Raw genomic sequence first — 18,928 nt, forward strand, 5'->3', positions numbered from 1 at the left:
CACACACATGCGCACACACACACACACGCGCACACACACTCTCTCTCTCACACGCACGCACACAAACGTTATAAGCCATCTTTAAATTAAATACATATAGACCGCGTTTACTAAACTATTGATTGGGACAGACAAAATTACGGAAATCACTGAGTTATTTACCGTGGCTATAGTGTAGGGGTAAGACACGTCATCAAGTTTTGACGCAAATCGATAAGAATTCAAGCCAGTTGAAAGTGAGTGTGCAAGAGAGAAAGTGTGTCTGCGTGTGAGAGAAAGAGAGTGTGTGTGTGTGAGAGAGAGAGAGTGTGTGTAAGTGTGTGTGCAAGAGAGAAAGTGTGAGTGTGTGTCTGTGTGTGTGAGAGAGAGAGAGTGTGTGTGTGTGAGAGATAGAGAGTGTGTGAGAGAGAGTGTGTGTCTGCATTTGAGATAAAGGCAGTTTGAATCTGCCTTTTGCCGAACTTGCTCTAGTCCCTTTTCCCATCCCATATCAGATCGGAAAGGCATTTACTTTAAATAAAAATTTAGAAAATATTAGAAAAGTGTAAATAAGGCATCTAAGGTGTTACTTGGTTAGGGGTAAACAGATATGAGCTGAATTAGAGATGATAGAAGTGACTGGGTCCAATATCATTGGTCGTAAAAAGTGGGTGGGACTTGTCCCTCACACACACTGTGGTTCCGATGCTCATGCACTGGTACCTATATTACCCATTACACACACACACACACACACACACCATCACAGGAAACATTCTGCATTTTTACTTTCTCCAAAAAACTGCTCCTGTATGATTTATAAGCCCTTTGAAAAGTGGGGACATGGGTAATGTCCTCATATTTCACCCTCTCCTGTAATACCTGTGTCATACCCATGGCATTAAACACATTTGTGTCACAAAAACATGCCCATACACACACACACACACACACACACACACACACACACACACACACACACACCCTCAGTGAGAGTTGATGAGTTCATTAACACACTCCTTCATTTCTCTCTGCAGTCGAGGCTCATTTCAAGCACAAGCCTTGATGCGGCCGAAGATGGACCGGATGGTCAGTTCTGACCTCGACACACACACACACACACACACACACACACATATACTCGCTCCGGGACCTGGAGTGTGTGTGGACGCGTCTCCAGAGCCGCAGCTCATGAATGTCACTGTGTGTTACCAAAGCAGACATCCTGTGTCAGCCGAGCTGCTGTACAGATATATGGCATGTGAATGTTGTCCATCGCTCTTAAACTAACATTAATCTGTAAATCACGTCCTCTGCGGTTCCACTGATGCTATTTATTGGATTATCCAAGCAGAGGCTGCTGTGAAGAGTCGTGGAGCTACACCGCAAACTATCCGTTATTACTCAGTGTGTGTGTGTGTGTGTGTGTGTGTGTGTGTCTTGTTTTGCAGTGCACATATCTAAACAGGCCTGAGAAGCAACAGGACATGAGGTTTCCTCCAAAAGGATCATTTTTTGGATTAAGCTCATTTCCAGGCAGATATTTGTTCATGTTTGAAGCATAAACTCACTTCATTCTCACTAATATCTCCAGGAAATGATTTAAGAGTGTTCATATTTATACGAGAACTCTGTGTGTGTGTGTGTGTGTGTGTGTGTGTGTGTGACAGGTAGGTTAAGGGGCAGTGTAGGGGCATAAAATATACAGTTTAAAAACCATTATGCCTATGGAAAGTCCCCATAAAACATGGAAATGTGTGTGTGTGTGTGTGTGTGTGTGCATGTCTATGTGAGTGTGTATGTGTCTGTGTGAGTGTGTGAGTTTTCGTCTGTGTGTGTGTGTATATCTGTGTGCATGCCTATGTGAGTGTGTATGTGTCTGTGTGTGAGTTTTCGTCTGTGTGTGTGAGAGTGTGAGAGTGTGTGTGTGTGTATGTATCTGTGTGCATGTCTGTATGAGTGTGTGTGTGTGTGTGTGTAAGTTTTTGTGTGTGTGCGTGCGTGCGTGTGTGTGTCTCTGCGTGTCTGTGTGTGTGAGTTTTCGTCTGTGTGTGTGTGTGTGTTTGTGTGTGTGTACATATCTGTGTGCATGTATTTGAGTGTGAGTGTGTATGTGTCTGTGTGTGAGTTTTTGTCTGTGTGTGTGTGTGAGTGTGCGTGCATGTCTATGTGAGTGTGTGTGTGTGTGTGTGTGTGTGTATCTGTGTGCATGTCTGTGTGTGTGTACGTGTGTGTGTGTATATCTGTGTGCATGTGTGTGTGCGCATGTCTATGTGAGTGTGTATGTGTCTGTGTGTGAGTTTTCATCTGTGTGTGTATCTGTGTGCATGTCTGTGAGTGTGTGTGTGTTTGTGGTTGTGTGTGTGTGTGTGTGTGTGTGTGTGTGTGTGTGTGTGTGTGTGTCTGTGTGTGTGTGTGTATCTGTGTGCATGCCTATGTGAGTGTGTGTGTGTGTGTGTGTGTGTGTGTGTGTGTGTGTGTGTGTGTGTCTGTGTCTGTGTCTGTGTGTGAATGTGTGTGTGTGTGATTGAGTGTGTGTATGTGTGTTATTTCCAGGCAGATATTTGCTCATGTCTGAATCATAAACTTATTCTCACTAATATCTCCAGGAAATGTCTTTCTTCATATATTTTCACTATAGCAAACAAGACAAACATACTGAGTAATAATATTTTTTTGGTTCATATTAAAGACTCTGATATGATCAATAATCATCTCATATATACTACACAGCACCTGTGTTGTGTGTGCGGGGTAAACTGTGTCAGATGAGCATCATGAGGGTTTATATTTCTCCAGCAGGGGGCAGCAGATCCCAGATCAACACGCATGCGCCATCAGCTCCTGATGCACAACAGAGCTGATATTAATCATAAATCGGCTGATATTTGGCCAAATGGAGATTATCTGCTATTAAAACCATTGCCAGTTCCCCTCATCTCAGTCAGGAGGTGTTCAAATATGATTTTATCGAGTGAGTGAATATGTATTTAATTTAAGGAATCTCATTTGCTGCCATTAAAATGCATTGTGTATGTATATATCCTGCTTTATGAATATCAGCGATTAAAAGACACATGAGTGTGTGCTTCCTTCATACACAACACCCTTACTTTCATCCAGACTACATGTGTTGACTTTGAAGGGAGCATTCCACAGGTTTTCTATAATAGATATGAATGTTTAGATGATAATAATGAGACTCTCATCCTCTTGTTCAGGTTATGATGATGATGATGATGATGATGATATCCAGGTGTTTTTCTTCTGATTTGTTTTTAATGTAGCTAATGTTTATTACCTATGATGTATCAATATACCATAAGCAGAGCGGACAGTCCGTCATTATCTTAAAATAAACGAAAGAAAGTTGACCAGGGCTTTATGTTGGGCTAATGACCGTCTGATTGAACATTATCCTGCTTATTATGCGGCTAATTATGAATAAATACATGGACATGAAATATTGTGCGTTGAAATGGTTTAGTTTGAAGAGAATCAGCGATGATACACACTCTGTGCTGCTCTTTTGGTGTTCGATTATTCTGGTCTGAAAAGCATTTGCATATTTTTGGACTAAAAAAAAGTCCTGTTGAGTTTAAAATGAATCAAAGCACATGTTTATTCTGAAGGCAAGAGTCAGACAAGAGAAGTAATCTGAGGGAACTTCAGAACGGATTCACTACAGATCAACGTGTGTGACAATAGAGTGATCAGAAGAAACAGTGCAATATCAAGACTAGAGTGTGTGTGTGTGTGTGTGTGTGTGTGTGTGTGTGTGTGTGTGTGTGTGTGTGTGTGTGTGTGAGAGAGAGAGAGAGAGAGAGAGAGAGAGAGAGAGAGAGAGAGAGAGAGTGTGTGTGCGAGGGAAAGTGTGAGAGAAAGTGTGTAAGTGTGTGTGCAAGAGAGAAAGTTTGTGTCTGCGTGTGAGAGTGAGTGTGTGCAAGAGAGAAAGTGTGTGAGAGTGTGTGTCTGCGTGTGAGAGAGTGTGTGTGCAAGAGAGAAAGTGTGTGAGAGTGTGTGTCTGCGTGTGAGAGAGAGCGAGAGTGTGTGTGAGAGAGATAGAGAGTGTGTGTGAGAGAGAGTGTGTGTGTCTGCATTTGAGATAGAGTGAGTGTGTGAGAGACTGATAGCGTGTGTGAGTGTGAGATAGTGTGTGAGAGCGTGTGCGTGTCTTCATGTGAGTGTGAGATAGAGTGTGTGTGTGTGTGTGAGAGAGAGAGAGTGTGTGTGTGAGAAAGCGTGTGCGTGTCTGTGTGTGAGATAGTGTGAGTGAAAGTGTGTGTGTGTGAGAGAGAGAGTTTATGTGTGTCTGCGTGTGAGATAGAGTTTGTGTGTGTTTGCATGTGAGTGAGAGAGAGTGTGTGTGTGTGTGAGAGAGAGAGAGACAGTGTGTGTGATAGAAAGTGTGTGAGAGAGCGTGTGCGTGTCTGCACGTGAGTGTGTGAGAGAGCGTGTCTGCGTGTGAGTGTGAGATAGTGTGTGTGTGTGAGAGAGAGAGTGTGTTTGTGAGAGAATGTGTGAGAGAGTGTGTGTGTGTTTGTGAGAGTGTGTGTGTGTGTGTGTGCATGTAAGAGTGAGAAAGTGTGTGTGTGTGAGAGAGACAGAGTGTGTGAGAGAGACAGTGTGTGTGTGTGTGTGTGAGAGAGAGACACCGTTGCCTGACCTGATGCATTCCATGCACTGCCTTCCTCTCCATCAGCCTGGCTCCACTGCCCCGTGGAACTCTGGGTAAGTCAATGTTGGTTCTGTCTGGCTGCTTGTTGTCATTGGCGTCTGGGCTGTGCAAGTGAAGTCGGGACACACACACACACACAGCAGGAGGCTGTTTGCAACCCAGCAGGAAATCATTAAATTAAGGTGGAGTCGCACAAGCACTGGACATCCTATTTACCTCACAAGACTGATCCAAGAAGCTCAAGTCGCCTTTATTAATAAAGCGCTCTTCAGTACCGGTCGTTTTAAAGCAGCTTCTCAGTGTGAACAGGAAGATAATGCGACAGAATTTGTGGCATATTAACACAGTGTAGGAGTATTTTTCTGGCAACATTGCAGGTCTTAAGTCATTGTTAGATGAATAGATATTCGTGAGATCATTCGAAAGATTGGAGTCGTCACACCAGAGACGGGTTTATTGAGGATGTCGTGTCGATGCAGCGTTTACAGGACGAGTTTAATCGACATGCAGACACTCCAGGACAGACATCTCCAGGATGAGCTGGTCACATCCAGGTCCAGCATCTGATCCGAGTTTAATCGACGAGGACGAGTTTAATCGACATGCAGACACTCCAGGGCAGACACTCCAGGATGAGCTGGTCACATCCAGGTCCAGCATCTGATCCGGATCCGGCCGACTGCAGTGAACCTCGGGATAAGCAGAGAGACTGACATTAGCGTAGATGCCACTCTTCTGATGTATTTGATCATGTTCTGTGTGTGTGCCATAGTAAAGAGATGCGGAGATGCGTTTTAGTCTAGATTTAAACTGACAGAGTGTGTCTGCTTCCCGAACAATGCTAGGAAGACTGTTCCAGAGTTTAGGAGCTAAATAGGAAAAGGATCGACCGCCTGCAGTTGATTTAGATATTCTAGGTATGATCAACTGGCCAGAGTTTAGAGACCGCAATAGACTGATGGAGTATAATGTGTTAAGAGCTCGCAGTAAAAAGCAAGATTTTAAAATCAGCCTCATAGAGACGACACACCAATCACAGCACACATGCTAATCAATACAGAAAACAGAAAAAGGGCTGTGTTTGATGAGGGCATGAATCCCTGTTATAGAAAAGCAGCATATTTTATCATGAATTGAGTAAATTAATTTTTCCCCTAACATGAAAATCTAAAATGTTTTGAAGATGCATATTTTCTGTCCAAGTTGTCAGGCATATTATAGTTTGGATATTCCATATCAATATGACATATTATGATTCAATGACTCACTCATAAGAACAGTTTCGCTGAAATGAATCGGTTGAGTGAATGATTCAGTGACTCACTCATACGGTTATGCGGTCATACAGTTTGGCTGAATGAATGAAGTGAATGAGTGAGTCATTGAATCAATCATGCAACTGATTCATTAATTCAGCGAAACCCTATATGAGTGAGTAATTGAATCAATCAGGCAATCGATTCACTCATTGAGCGAAACAGGAAAACCATGTTTATGAGTGAGTCATTGAATCAACCATGCAACTGATTCATTCATTCAGGATAACCGTATTTATGAGTGAGTCATTGAATCAACCATGCAACTGATTCATTCATTCAGGATAACCGTATTTATGAGTGAGTCTTTGGATCATTCACCTCAACCGATTTAATTAATTCAGCGAAACCATATTTATGAGTGAAAGCCAGGAGATCGCCTGAAATCAGTCAGTATTGAGAGAGAAACCCTGCCCACTATAAGTACTAATTGATATCAGCTGCTTTAGTCCTAATTTATGGCCTATAAAGGGCATTCTCATTACACAGGAGGCACACAGGAAAGACTTCATGATGGGTAAAAGCAAAGAACTGTCTCAAGATCTTCGTAATCTTATCGTTGAAAAGCATCTTGATGGGAATGGTTAAAGGCGCATTTCCAGAATGCTGAATGTTCCTGTGCGCACTGTGGGGGCCATTATCCGGAAATGGAAAGAGCATCAGTTCACCAAAAACCGGCCACGATCAGGTGCTCCACGTAAGATCCCTGTCCGAGGAGTCCAAAGAATAATCAGGAGAGTTCTCCAGAGCCAAGAACCACTCGGGCAGAACTTCAGGAAGACCTTGCATCAACAGGTGCTGTTGTTTCAAAGAGAACTATAAGCAATGCACTGATCCGCCATGGCATCCATGAACGCTCAGCACGCAAGACTCCATTGCGGAACAAAAAGCATGTTGATGCGCGATTAAAGTTTGCGAAAGAGCATTTGGAGAAGCCTGCGGATTATTGGGAGACTATAGTTTGGTCAGATGAAAGCAAAATTTAACTTTTTGGCAGTCATTCTACACACCATATTTGGAGAAGAAATGGCACTGCCTACCGCAAGAACACCATACCAACAGTTAATTTTGGGGGTGGAACCAACATGGTTTGGGGCTGCTTTTCAGCAAGGGGTACTGGCAGACTTCATATTATTGAAGGCAGGATGAATGGAGAAATGTACCGGGGCATTCTGGATAAAAATCTACCAGAAACCTGAAAATTAAAAGAGGGTGGACCTTTCAGCAAGACAATGATCCCAAACACAAGGTCAAGGAAACAATGAAGTGGTTTCAAAAAAAATAAAATCAAGTTGCTTGAATGGCCCAGTCAATCACCTGACCTAAATCCCATAGAACATCTATGGAGAGAGCTGAAGATCAAAGAACCTTCAAGATTTAAAGACCATTTGTGTGGAAGAATAGGCCAGAATCATTCCTGAGCAATGCAGACGACTGGTCTCTCCATTCAAGGGGTGTCTAGAAGCTGTAATCAACAACAAAGGCTTTCGATTAAGTTAAATTAAATAAAGTGTGTTCAATACTTATTCCCTATTTATTATGACTCAACTTGTGTACTTAAATGTTCTGATTTCTTTGTATAAATTCAATATTTGGCTTGATGTCTACAAAATTTTGTGTCAATAGTCCACTTAGAAATCCCCTTACTGATAAAAATGCTGATGTGTCAAATACTTATTTCCCCCGCTGTATGAGTGAGTCAATAGTTGATTCAATGACTCACTCATAAATATGGTTATCCTGTTTCGCTCAATGAGTGAATCGATTGACTGGTTGATTCAATTACTCACTCATATAGGGTTTCGCTGAATTAATGAATCGGTTGCATGATTGATTCAATGACTCACTCATTCATTTCATTCATTCAGCCAAACTGCATGACCGCATAACCGTATGAGTGAATCATTGAATCAATCACTCAATCGATTTATTCATTCAGTAAAACCGTACTCATGAGTGAGTCATTGAATCATTCACTCAACCGATTCATTCAAAAGCATGGATTCATTCGGGAATGAGAGCTGTTCTGAGATTTTGTTTTCACTGGTGAAGCAGAAACAGACAAAGTAACTGCCAATGTGAATAAAATGTACGTTTATGTGTTAGATTGAGCTCTGACTTTTCATTTCTAACACTTCTAATGTGTGTTAGGTTGTCTTTTATCAATTGGTCTCTTTAATGGCTTTTTTTTTTGGTCATTGTTTATGACTCTTCTGATAAAGATCACATTTATCACTGTCCATTTTTAAGACCCAATAATGTCAAGCAAACAAAATGATATGTGCTGTACATGTCAACACTATTTGCAGTCTCCATTTTGAGATCATCAATGTAATAAAATGTATTGAAAGGAAAATAAGTCCTAGTCCACCCACACCCATCTGCTTTGAAATCACTGGCTCATTTCCACAGCATGAAGAACTTATTCTCTTACCCTGCTCTCAATTTATGCATTTTCTGCTGCTTTTGTTGCTGTTTACCCAAATAGTGGAGCGTAGCGTCTGATCTGGTGCTCTTCTCTCATGTAACGGCAGTGGTAATGATTTTCTGCTTTGTATTTGTTTTGTTCCCTCCTTTAATTAATGCCTCTTTTATAATGGAAACAAAGAGCCCTTTGAGACGCTGTCATTCAGAATCAGAATCTCTCTCTCTCTCTCTCTCTCTCTCTCTCTCTCTCTCTCTCTCTCTCTCTCTCTCTCACTCTCTCTCTCACTCTCTCTCTCTCTTTCTCCTTTGTGAAGGCTCTGTTTTATAGCATCTCTCCAATGTTTAGATTAAGCATCGTCTCGGACCTAGTTATCTCACTAGCTCAAGGCCTTTCTCATCAGTAAAGACATCAGGCGGTATTGCACATTCATTCATTTTACATTTTAATTGCATTTAGCAAAAAAAGACAAATCCATGACTGCATTTAAATAGCTTATTGAATATTGACGACAGAAATCAGTCTATTGCATCTCAGTAAACAAAAAAACAAAACAAACAAAAACACTTTTATCCAGACCATAGTATGAACAAAAAAAGATTCATAATTGAAAAGTGAACCCAAAATTGTAACACTTTAAAATAAGATTACATTTGTTAACATTAGTTAATGCATTATTACAAACTGACAATGAAAATGCTTCTAAAGCATCAGTCAGTGGTCATTTAAACATTACTAAAACTCAAAGTTGTATTTGTTAACATTTGGTAAGGCACTTTACAAAACAAAGATTAATAAATGCATTTATATATGCATATATATATATATATATATATATATATATATATATATATATATATATATATATATATATATATATATTGCTCATTGTCAGCTAATGCATTAACTAAAACACTGCAAAAAATAAATAAAATTCTTACTTAGTATTTTTGTCTTGTTTCTAGTCCAAACATTTAAAAATTCTTAAAACTAGAAACATTTGCTAGACAAGCAAAAGTAATTGTCTTGTTTTGGGAAAAAATAAAATAAAATAAATAAGATAAATAATCTGCCAATGGATTGAGAAAAATAATCTTAATTCAAACAGAAAACTAGATTATTTTTCTCACCCCATTGGCAGATTATTTATCTTATTTTAAGCAAAAACTCTCTTCATTTTGAGTTATTTTTCCCAAAACAAGACAATTACTTTTACTTGTCTAGTAAATTTTTCTTAATGTAAGAATTTTTGGATATTTCGACTAGAAACAAGACAAAAATACTAAGTAAGAAAAGCATTTTTTTGCAGTGTGTCAACAAATGAAACCTTTGTAAAGTGTTTCCAGAACATCTAAAGGTCAAAATGATCATAAAAGTCTATGAAATGCCAAGATAAAACATCTGAAAGTATCAGTATGCGTCCTCATACGCCACATTGTCCCACGATTGTCCCGATGGCATCAGGGCCGTGTTAAAGTTGTGTAAACCGGTTGCTCCCAGTTTGCACCGGGGCTATGAGATGGACTGGCCAAACTGTTGAGGACGGGAGTCACGTATGATCTTCTGGACGAGTGGAAGTACGGATATTGATAAATGCCAGCGGGATACCCGGAAAATGTGGTGAAGTACGTCGAGTTCTGCATGTCGGGACAGTCACTCAGTTCAGATTGGGTCGGCGACCCGTGAGAGTCTCCATAATGAGAAGGACTCAATTGTTCTGTTTTAATGAGCGGCCTGTGATGGCTGGAGTTATGTGAGGATGTAGACGCTGACCCGGACGCCTTGTTCCATGCCGAAACGCTGCCATGATGGTGATAGGACGCGCTGAAACAGCCGTTGTTCTCACCGGGGCCGTTTAACGGCAAATACTGATCAAACTCACGCACGTCGAACGGGCCCATGCTGCCAATAACATCGCTGCTGAGCTCCGATATGTCCACGTTGCTGAAGTCGATGTTCTGTCTTGGGTTTTCCGTCGCACGCTTCGCGCTCTGATGCTGATCGGACTTCGGGGTGGTTGGAGGTGTCGGCGGGCCGTGTGCTTGAACTGGGTTGGAAACATCAAAAATGAATTGTTGGGTTGAGTTAGAAGCATAGCTGTCGACCGATATATCAACCATATTTTAATGAATGTATTTGGGTTAATTCATCAATATTAAATTATCTTTTAGGCAATTCCATCTGGGATTGAAACATCAAATATGTTTTGTTGGGATGAAAAAATAAACATGAATGTAGTATAGCAGTCAACCGATATATCGGCCGATATTTGACATCTTTCAATATTAATATTCTTGGAGATGTGATGGAAATATTAAATACGTTTTTTTGAGTTGAGTTGAAAAACAAAAATAAACATGCATATAGTATAGCGGTTAACTGATATATCGGCCGATATTTTATATTTTCCAACATTAATATTCTTGGAGATGGGATGGACATATCAAATACTTCTTTTGGGGTTGAGTTGAAAAACAAAACAGAGGTTAACTGATATATCAGCCGATATTTTATATTTTTCAATATTAATATTCTTGGAGATGGGATGGAAATATCAAAAAAGTTTTTTTGGGTTGAGCTGAAAAAAAAAGCATTTAGTATAGCAGTCAATCGATATATCGGCCGGTATTTTATATTTTGCAATATTAATATTCTTGGAGATGGGATTGAAATATCAAATAATTTTTTTGGGGTTAAGTAAAAACAAACAAACATGCATATAGTATAGTGTTCAACCGATATATCGGCTGATATTTTGATATTTTTCAATCCTTCTGTTTGACCAATATGGTTTTAATATATTGAATGATTGGTTGAATGTAGTTAGGTTAATTGAGCAATATTAATATTATTTAAGATTCCAAATTGGTCAGAATTTTTGTTGGGTTGAGTTAGAAAAAAATAAATAAATATGCATATAGTATAGCAGTCAACCGATATATTGGCAGACATTTGACATTTTTCAATAATAATATTTTTGGAGATGGGATGGAAATATCTAATAAGTTTTTTTGGGTTTCAGTTGAAAAAACAAAACAAAACATAAATATAGTATAGCGGTCAACCGATATATCGTCCGATATTTGATATTTTTAAAATATTATGTTGGACCAATATGGTATTAATTTATTGGCTGATTGGTATAAATGAAGGTATTTAGGTTAATTGAGCAATATTAATATTATTGAAGATTCCAACTGGGTCAGAAACATCAACTATGTTGGGTTGAGTTATAAAAAAAACATGGATATAGTATAGCAGTCAACTGATATATTGGCCGATATTTGACCTTTTTCAATATTAATATTCTTGGAGATGGGATGGAAATATCTTACAAGTTTTTTTGCGTTCAGTTAAAAAAACAAACAAAAAAACATGCAAATAGTATAGCAGTCAACCAATATATCGGCTTATATTTGATATTTTTCAATTATTCTGTTTGACCAGTATGGTATTCATTTATTGGCTGATGGGTAAAAATTTATGTATTTAGGTTAATTGAGCAATATTAATATTATTGGAGATTCCAAATTGGTTAGAAACATCAAACATGTTTTGTTGGGTTGAGTTAGAAGGATAGCCAAAACCGATATAATCGGCCAATATTTGGCATTTTTCAATACTAATATTTTTGAAGATGGGATGAAAATACAAAATATGTATTTAATGCATTGAGTTGAAAAAAAATCATGCCTATTGTATAGCAGTCAACCGATATATCGGCCGATATTTGACATTTTTCAAATATTCAGTTGGACCAATATGGTATTTATATATTGAATGATTGGTATAAATTAATGTATTTAGGTTAATTCAGCAATATTAATATTATCGGAGTTTCCAACTGGGTCAGAAACATTTGAGTTAGTAGTATAGTAGTTGAGCGATATATCGGCCGATATTTGGCATTATTCAATCATTCAGTTTGGCTGATTTGTTTGTTGTATTCATGTCCTAAAGTGTAAAAACTGTTAATCTGCAACTGTACCCTTAAAGAGCTGTTTTAACTTAATTTTATTGCCATAAATTAATGTATTCAGCAATATTAAACAATATTTTATGGAGATTCCAACTGGGGCGGAAACATCAAATAAGCAATATAGTTTGGCCAGTTACAGATTTATTTTGATCAAGATCTATATATAATTATATATATATATTATATATATATATATATATATATATATATATATATATATAATTAGATATACAATATAATATAAAAAATTATATTATAAAAATACTATTTATTATTGCTGACTCAACCTAAATTAATTAATTTATACCAACAAAATACATTTTTATGGGTTAAAGCGAGTAAAAAACAGCTCTTTAGGTAACAATCACTGGTATCTTATAGATATCGGCTCTTATTGATATTGGCATCTGCAATAAAAATATCAAAAAAAGTTGCTGTTGCATAACTCACCCCCATGATTGTGCATCGCTCTCATTCCCGCTTCCGTCTTGTAAATGTGATCCGAGGGATGATGGCTCTTCTCAGCTCCCGAATCCAGTTCACTCTGACCCGGCTTCAGGCTCTTCCGTCTCCGCGGCTGGTATTTATAATCCGGATAGTCTTTCTTGTGCTGGAGTCGCAGTCTCTCCGCCTCCTCCACAAACGGCCTCTTCTCGCTCTCAGACAGCAGCCTGGACAAAAGTGGAAAACATCGAGTGTGAACGAGTTTCAGACCAATCCGGATTAAGATGGAAGCTGCTTTCTATATAACCTGTCCTCCAAAAAAACCTGACTCTACACTGTAACAGTTTTTTGTTGGTTTAACTTAAAAAAGTAAGTAACCTGGTTGCCTTAAATTTTGAGTTTATTGAAATTAAAAATTTGAGTTGATACAATGAAGGAAATTTGTTTAATAAATAGAAACTCAAAATATTTTATTATTTGAACCACATAAAAAATGTGATAAATCATGGCATGTTTCACTGCGTCATCAGAAATAAAACACACACAATTACACAATATGCTTACAAAATATTGTAATAATATTTTACTAAAGGTTGTCGAATCTCAAATTTTTTTAATTGTATTAACTCAATGAACTCAAAAATGTAAGGCAAGGTCACTTTTTTTCTATATAAATATTTTTTTTTTTTAAGCACCTTATTACGACCTATATTTACGTTTTAAAGTCATGCGCCCTCTAGCTGGCGTAAAAATAATGACAGTGTCATGTTACGTCTGATGTCATGAACTAACGTATGACTGTCGTTACCAACCAAAATGCGTCTTCATTTTAATGCAATGTCTGGACTTTTTACCACCATTTGTCATATTTCCATTTAGCAAAAATATTTTTTTTATTTACAACTACACCCACCCCATCCCTAAAGCTACCCAGTGATTTATAGTCATACACACTTTATGAGCACGTGTGTTCCCTGGGATCAAGCTCACGATCGCATGATCACATGTTGTTGTTGTGTAGTGCAATGCTTTACCAACTGAACTATGCAAAACCTGAAATATTACGCAGATAAAAAGGAAAAATGCTTTAAAATGAAAGTGTCCTGCTGTCGATAGGAGAACAACTTTAGTAAACGCTCCTATGGGTCGTATTTCAAGGAAGTGACAAACGATCTATATAGGCGTATTGGTTGGAGGACATGTTGTTTCTATACCAATGGTACCTACGGTCTTGGTTCCGCAAAAAAACTGATGGTTTATGAGCAGCTCCGGCATTTATTCCTTTAAAATATGTCACTTTCCACAACAGTGACTAGTAAGCATTTAGTCACTAGTACTTTCAGTAACACTTTACAACAAGGTTTCATTAGTTTAAAGAAGTGTGTGTAAGATTGTGGCCAAAACTGGTACTGCAGCAGTCTCCCCCTCCCCCTCCCCCTGACTCGAGGTTGCCAGATTGGCTGCAGGATCAGCAGAATGTTTGTAGATCTGCAGCTGTGGGAACTAGAAAGTGTATACTAATAAATGAAAGTGTAAAAAAATGGGTCACATGACCCACAGGGGTCCATTTTGTGTCCTGTTTCAGTCATTTGCACAAGTCACATGGCTCCATATTTTCTCCAATGAAAACGTCATTTTTCACTAATTTCCTGTCCAGATAATCACCCACAAAAATATGAGTCACCTTCACTGGTTAGTAAAGAAGTATTTTCAAGAACTTTACATTATATATCATCAACTGTTTTAGAGTAAATAACAAAAAACCGTGTGTTGCCTCAAGGCAACCGCGTAAGGCCATAGCAGACACACTAGGTTGGATACAAATACAGCATATTTGTAAGGAAAAGAGTTAGAATGATCTAAATATATCTGCATTTTTGCACAATACTGTAATGCATGCATAAAAATAGTAATACACGTACTATAACTGCATATATTATGATCTGCACATTTTCTATAGCACTCAATACAGGTATAAAACACAACTGATGAGGATGAGGATGAGGTGTCATGTGATGAGGAAGATGAGGCCATAGTGACAATCCGGCAGGGAGAGAGTGAGCCTGAGATCGAAGATGGAGATGAGGATGAAGATGGTTAAGATAATATGATATGATAACTTGATGTAATGGTTTGGTAATACTTGTGCTCCACGATGGTACAATGTTGCCTGAGAGCAACAGGTGAATTTGAAATGTTACTTTTTATTAAATATGAAATTTGAATACATTATAAACTGGATAAATGTGTTTGTTCAGGTCTCTGGTGAAAGAAATTGATTTTTTCAATAAATATATTTTTTTGTTTACATGAAAACGTAAACAGTTTGAATTTGTCCGTTGTGGTACAATGTTGCCTTGAGTCTACAAATGTTTAAAAAATAAATAAAAATAATGCTATTGTTAAAGTGTCCTATTTTAAGCAGGAAAAACACCACAAATAATTTTTTTTCCCTCATTGAAATCATATTGCGTACCATAGAGGGTTAATGCAATGAATTTTTTTTTGAGATTTGACCTTTATTAAAATATTATTACAATATTTTGTAAGCATATTGGGTAATTGTGTGTGTTTTATTTCTGAGGACGCAGCCAAATTGTGCTATTTTCAAATTTTTTATGTGGTTCAGATACAATAATATTTTGAGTTTCTATTTATTAAACAAATTTCCTTCATTGTATCAACTTAATTGTTTTATTTCTCTAAACTCAAAATTTTAAGGCAACCAGGTTACTTACTTTTTAAAGTTAAACCAACAAAAACCAACTTTTTTTTTTTTTACAGTGTGGGTTAAATTAACCCAATTGCTGGGTTAGTCCATATTTGACCCAACATTGGGTTGTTTTTACCCAGAATTTTTAGAGTCTACTCAGTATTTAAATATATAAATACACTGTAACAACAACACCTTAAAATAAGGTGTAACCCTTTATTTGTAACTGTCTACCCTGTAATTATACATATAAGTATACTGAGTAATAATAATCAAATAGGGTTTGGTTTAGAGTTAGTTTGCATAATATGCAGTTATTACTATAGTAAGTACATGTCGTAACGTGCAACTACGTCACCTTAAAATAAAGTGTTACCAGTTACTAGTAATAAGAGTAAACTATGCAATATTACATGCAGCTAACCCTAAACCAAACCCTTAGTAAGTACATGTTAGTAACTCAATATTACTTGAATATAGAATTACACTCTAACAATGACATCTTAAAATAAAGAGTAACCACATATGCAACAATGACACTGTGTTACTGAAGTTAGCATTGAGCCAAACAGTTTATTTAGTCTGAATTGCTGTAATTAAAAATCATTGTAGTTATACAATACATCAGGTATATTTAATTATAAATATCATCTGATACACTAACATGCCTTTGTTACTCTAAAGAGCCTGATTTAACCCATCAAATTAGGGTTGCTGGAATAAACTGTTGATTCAGTGATGCTGAATAATATGTGTTAATATGCATAACACCACTTCATTTATGTTATCATTATTAAGTGTTAAAAAACATATATGGAACCGGTTATAGTAACATACGTGTAGTTTAAGAGTGCTTTAAAGGTTCCAGTGTTTTAGCATCAGTAGAGTTCCTACACTCTAAAAAATGATGGGTTAAAAACAACTCAAGTTGGGTTGGAAATGGACAAACCCACCAATTGGGTTGTTTTAACCCAACGGTTGAGTTGTTTTAACCCTGCAATTGGTTGTTTTAACCCAACGGTTGAGTTGTTTTAACCCTGCAATTGGGTTGTTTTAACCCAACGGTTGAGTTGTTTTAACCCTGCAATTGGGTTGTTTTAACCCAACGGTTGAGTTGTTTTAACCCAGCAATTGGGTTGTTTTAACCCAACAGTTGAGTTGTTTTAACCCAGCAATTGGGTTGTTTTAACCCAACCGTTGAGTTGTTTTAACCCTGCAATTGGGTTGTTTTAACCCAACGGTTGAGTTGTTTTAACCCAGCAATTGGGTTGTTTTAACCCAACCGTTGAGTTGTTTTAACCCTGCAACATTTCAGTGTGCTGTAGTCTTACTTATACATCAGGTATATTTAATTCTATAAACTGCCCAAATATTTAACGGGGTTTGTCCATTTTCAACCCAACCTGAGTTGTTTTTAACCCAGAACATTTCAGTGTGCTGTAGTCTTTGTGTAAGTGGGCCGTAATATTAACATTATTAAGTGTTAAAAAATATATATGGAACCGGTTATACACTGTAAAAATGATATGTTCAATAAGTTATGACAACATGTTTTTACATTGTTTTAACTCATCAAAATAAGTTAAGAAATGTTAAACTTTTTTTTTATAAGTTATAAAAGATGTAACTCATTTTTTAAAGTCAGTTTAACATAATCTAAGTTGAAATAACTTAAACATCCAAGTCGATTGGACTGCAAAAGTTCAAAATGTGCCTTTTTTTTTTTTTTTTTTTTTTTTTTACATACAAGTAGTTTAAGAGTGCATTCTTAAACTACTTGTAAAAAAAAACAAGTTGAGTTGGAAATGGACAAACCCAGAAATGGTGTTGTTTGAACCCAGTGAATGGTCCCATTCAAACAACCCAATTTCTGGGTTTGTTCATTTCCAACTCAACTTTTTTTTTTTTTTTTAACCCAGCATTTTTTACAGTGTAAGGTTCCAGTGTTTTAGCATCAAACGAGTTCCTAAAAGAAACATTTTCCCCTTAGTGTGAAGAACGTTCTGTCCATTTTCAACCCAATTTAGATTGTTTTTAACCCAGAACATTTCAGTGTGCTGTCCTCTTTGTGTAAGTGGGCCCATATACATATATTACCATTATCAGGTGTTAAAAAAGATATATGGAACCGGCTATAGTAACATACGAGTAGTTTAAGAGCGCATTCATAAATAAAGGTCCCAGTGTTTTAGCATCAGTAGAGTCCCTAAAGGAAACATTTCCCCCTCAGTGTGAAGAACTTTCTAAAATACATCAGGTATATTTAATTATATAAACTGCCCAAATATTTAACGGGTTTGTCCATTTTCAACCCAACTTGGGTTGTTTTTAACACAGACTTGTTTTAGTGTACTGTACTCACTCTAAAAAAAATGCTGGGTTAAAAACAACCCAAGTGGGGTTGAAAATGGACAAACCCAGAAATTGGGTTGTTTGAACCCAGTGAATGGACCCATTCAAACAACCCAATTTCTGGGTTTGTCCATTTTCAACCCAACCAAGTTTGTTTTTAACCCATATTTTTTAAGTGTACTGTACTAGTGCTGTACTATTTGCGTACCTGGTCCATTTTCAACCCAACTTGGGTTGTTTTTAACCCAGCATTTTTTAGAGTGCTAGTGCTGTACTCTTCGTGTAAGTGGACCTATATAATGAGCCCAGTGTAATTGTGACCCATGTACCTCCAGAGTTTGCCCAGGGTCTTGCTGAGCTCGGCGTTGTGCAGATGCGGGTATTGATCCGCGAGCTTCCGCCGCGCCGCCTGCGCCCACACCATAAACGCGTTCATCGGTCTCTTCACGTGCGGCTTGTCTTTCAGACACCGGCTGCCCTGCATGGGCATCGGCACCAGCGACCAGTCGTAGCCTTTGAGGACCTGCGACACGGCATCACGGATGCACGGCGGGAAACGCGCGTCTTCCTCGCGGTCCGTCCGGTTACCGGTGCCGGTTTGCGCGCCCTGTTCCTCGGTCCCCGATGGAGAACACGGAGGATCGGAGTCCGCATCGGCGATAAAAGAGCTTTCCGTGGCAGAACTAGTTTTATCCGGCTCCTTGGACATTTTAAAACCCTCGCTGATCTCATGCGTAATTACGCGACGATAGCTTTACGCGCACGCAGTGCGCACTGGTCACGATCTCAAGCCCCAACGTTTCTAAACATGTTGGTAAAGAAAGAAGTTTTTGTGCGTCTCCTGCACTCCCACTTCTCTCCTCTCATTGGACGAGAGGCTTTTGCGCAACTTCTCCAATTGGTCTGTCCGGCACATCAGCAACTTTCTCAGTTAATTGGACATAATTGACTAACAAATTACAGCATAACTGCTCATGGGTTCCTGAATAATCCAATCCTCGCCCACTGTATTCTATGAAAACACTCGCAGGCTAATTTAATA

The 18,928-nt window shown here is 38.0% G+C and overlaps 2 protein-coding genes across 2 annotated transcripts in view; one reads left to right on the forward strand and one right to left on the reverse strand.

Annotated features, from left to right (window-relative positions):
* LOC137056584 (arf-GAP with dual PH domain-containing protein 1) overlaps positions 1-3,364 on the forward strand; it is a 45,642-nt gene extending 42,278 nt beyond the window's left edge. Inside the window, exon 11 of the mRNA XM_067430753.1 lies at positions 1,017-3,364. Coding sequence (XP_067286854.1) covers positions 1,017-1,045 — 29 coding nt within the window. The 3' untranslated portion in view covers positions 1,046-3,364. The remainder of the gene's footprint in view (positions 1-1,016) is intronic.
* Positions 3,365-9,634: 6,270 nt separating this feature from the next.
* On the reverse strand, positions 9,635-18,671 carry sox8a (SRY-box transcription factor 8a). Its single transcript, XM_067429305.1, has 3 exons — positions 18,216-18,671; positions 12,828-13,048; positions 9,635-10,445 (listed from the first exon to the last, which is right to left on the reverse strand). Exons 1-3 carry the CDS (start codon positions 18,593-18,595, stop codon positions 9,859-9,861), a joined length of 1,188 nt encoding a protein of 395 aa, XP_067285406.1. The 5' UTR covers positions 18,596-18,671; the 3' UTR covers positions 9,635-9,858.
* Positions 18,672-18,928: the final 257 nt, after the last annotated feature.

Source organism: Pseudorasbora parva, chromosome 21, assembly GCF_024679245.1.
Source record: "Pseudorasbora parva isolate DD20220531a chromosome 21, ASM2467924v1, whole genome shotgun sequence".
Classification (NCBI taxonomy): Eukaryota; Metazoa; Chordata; class Actinopteri; order Cypriniformes; family Gobionidae; genus Pseudorasbora; species Pseudorasbora parva.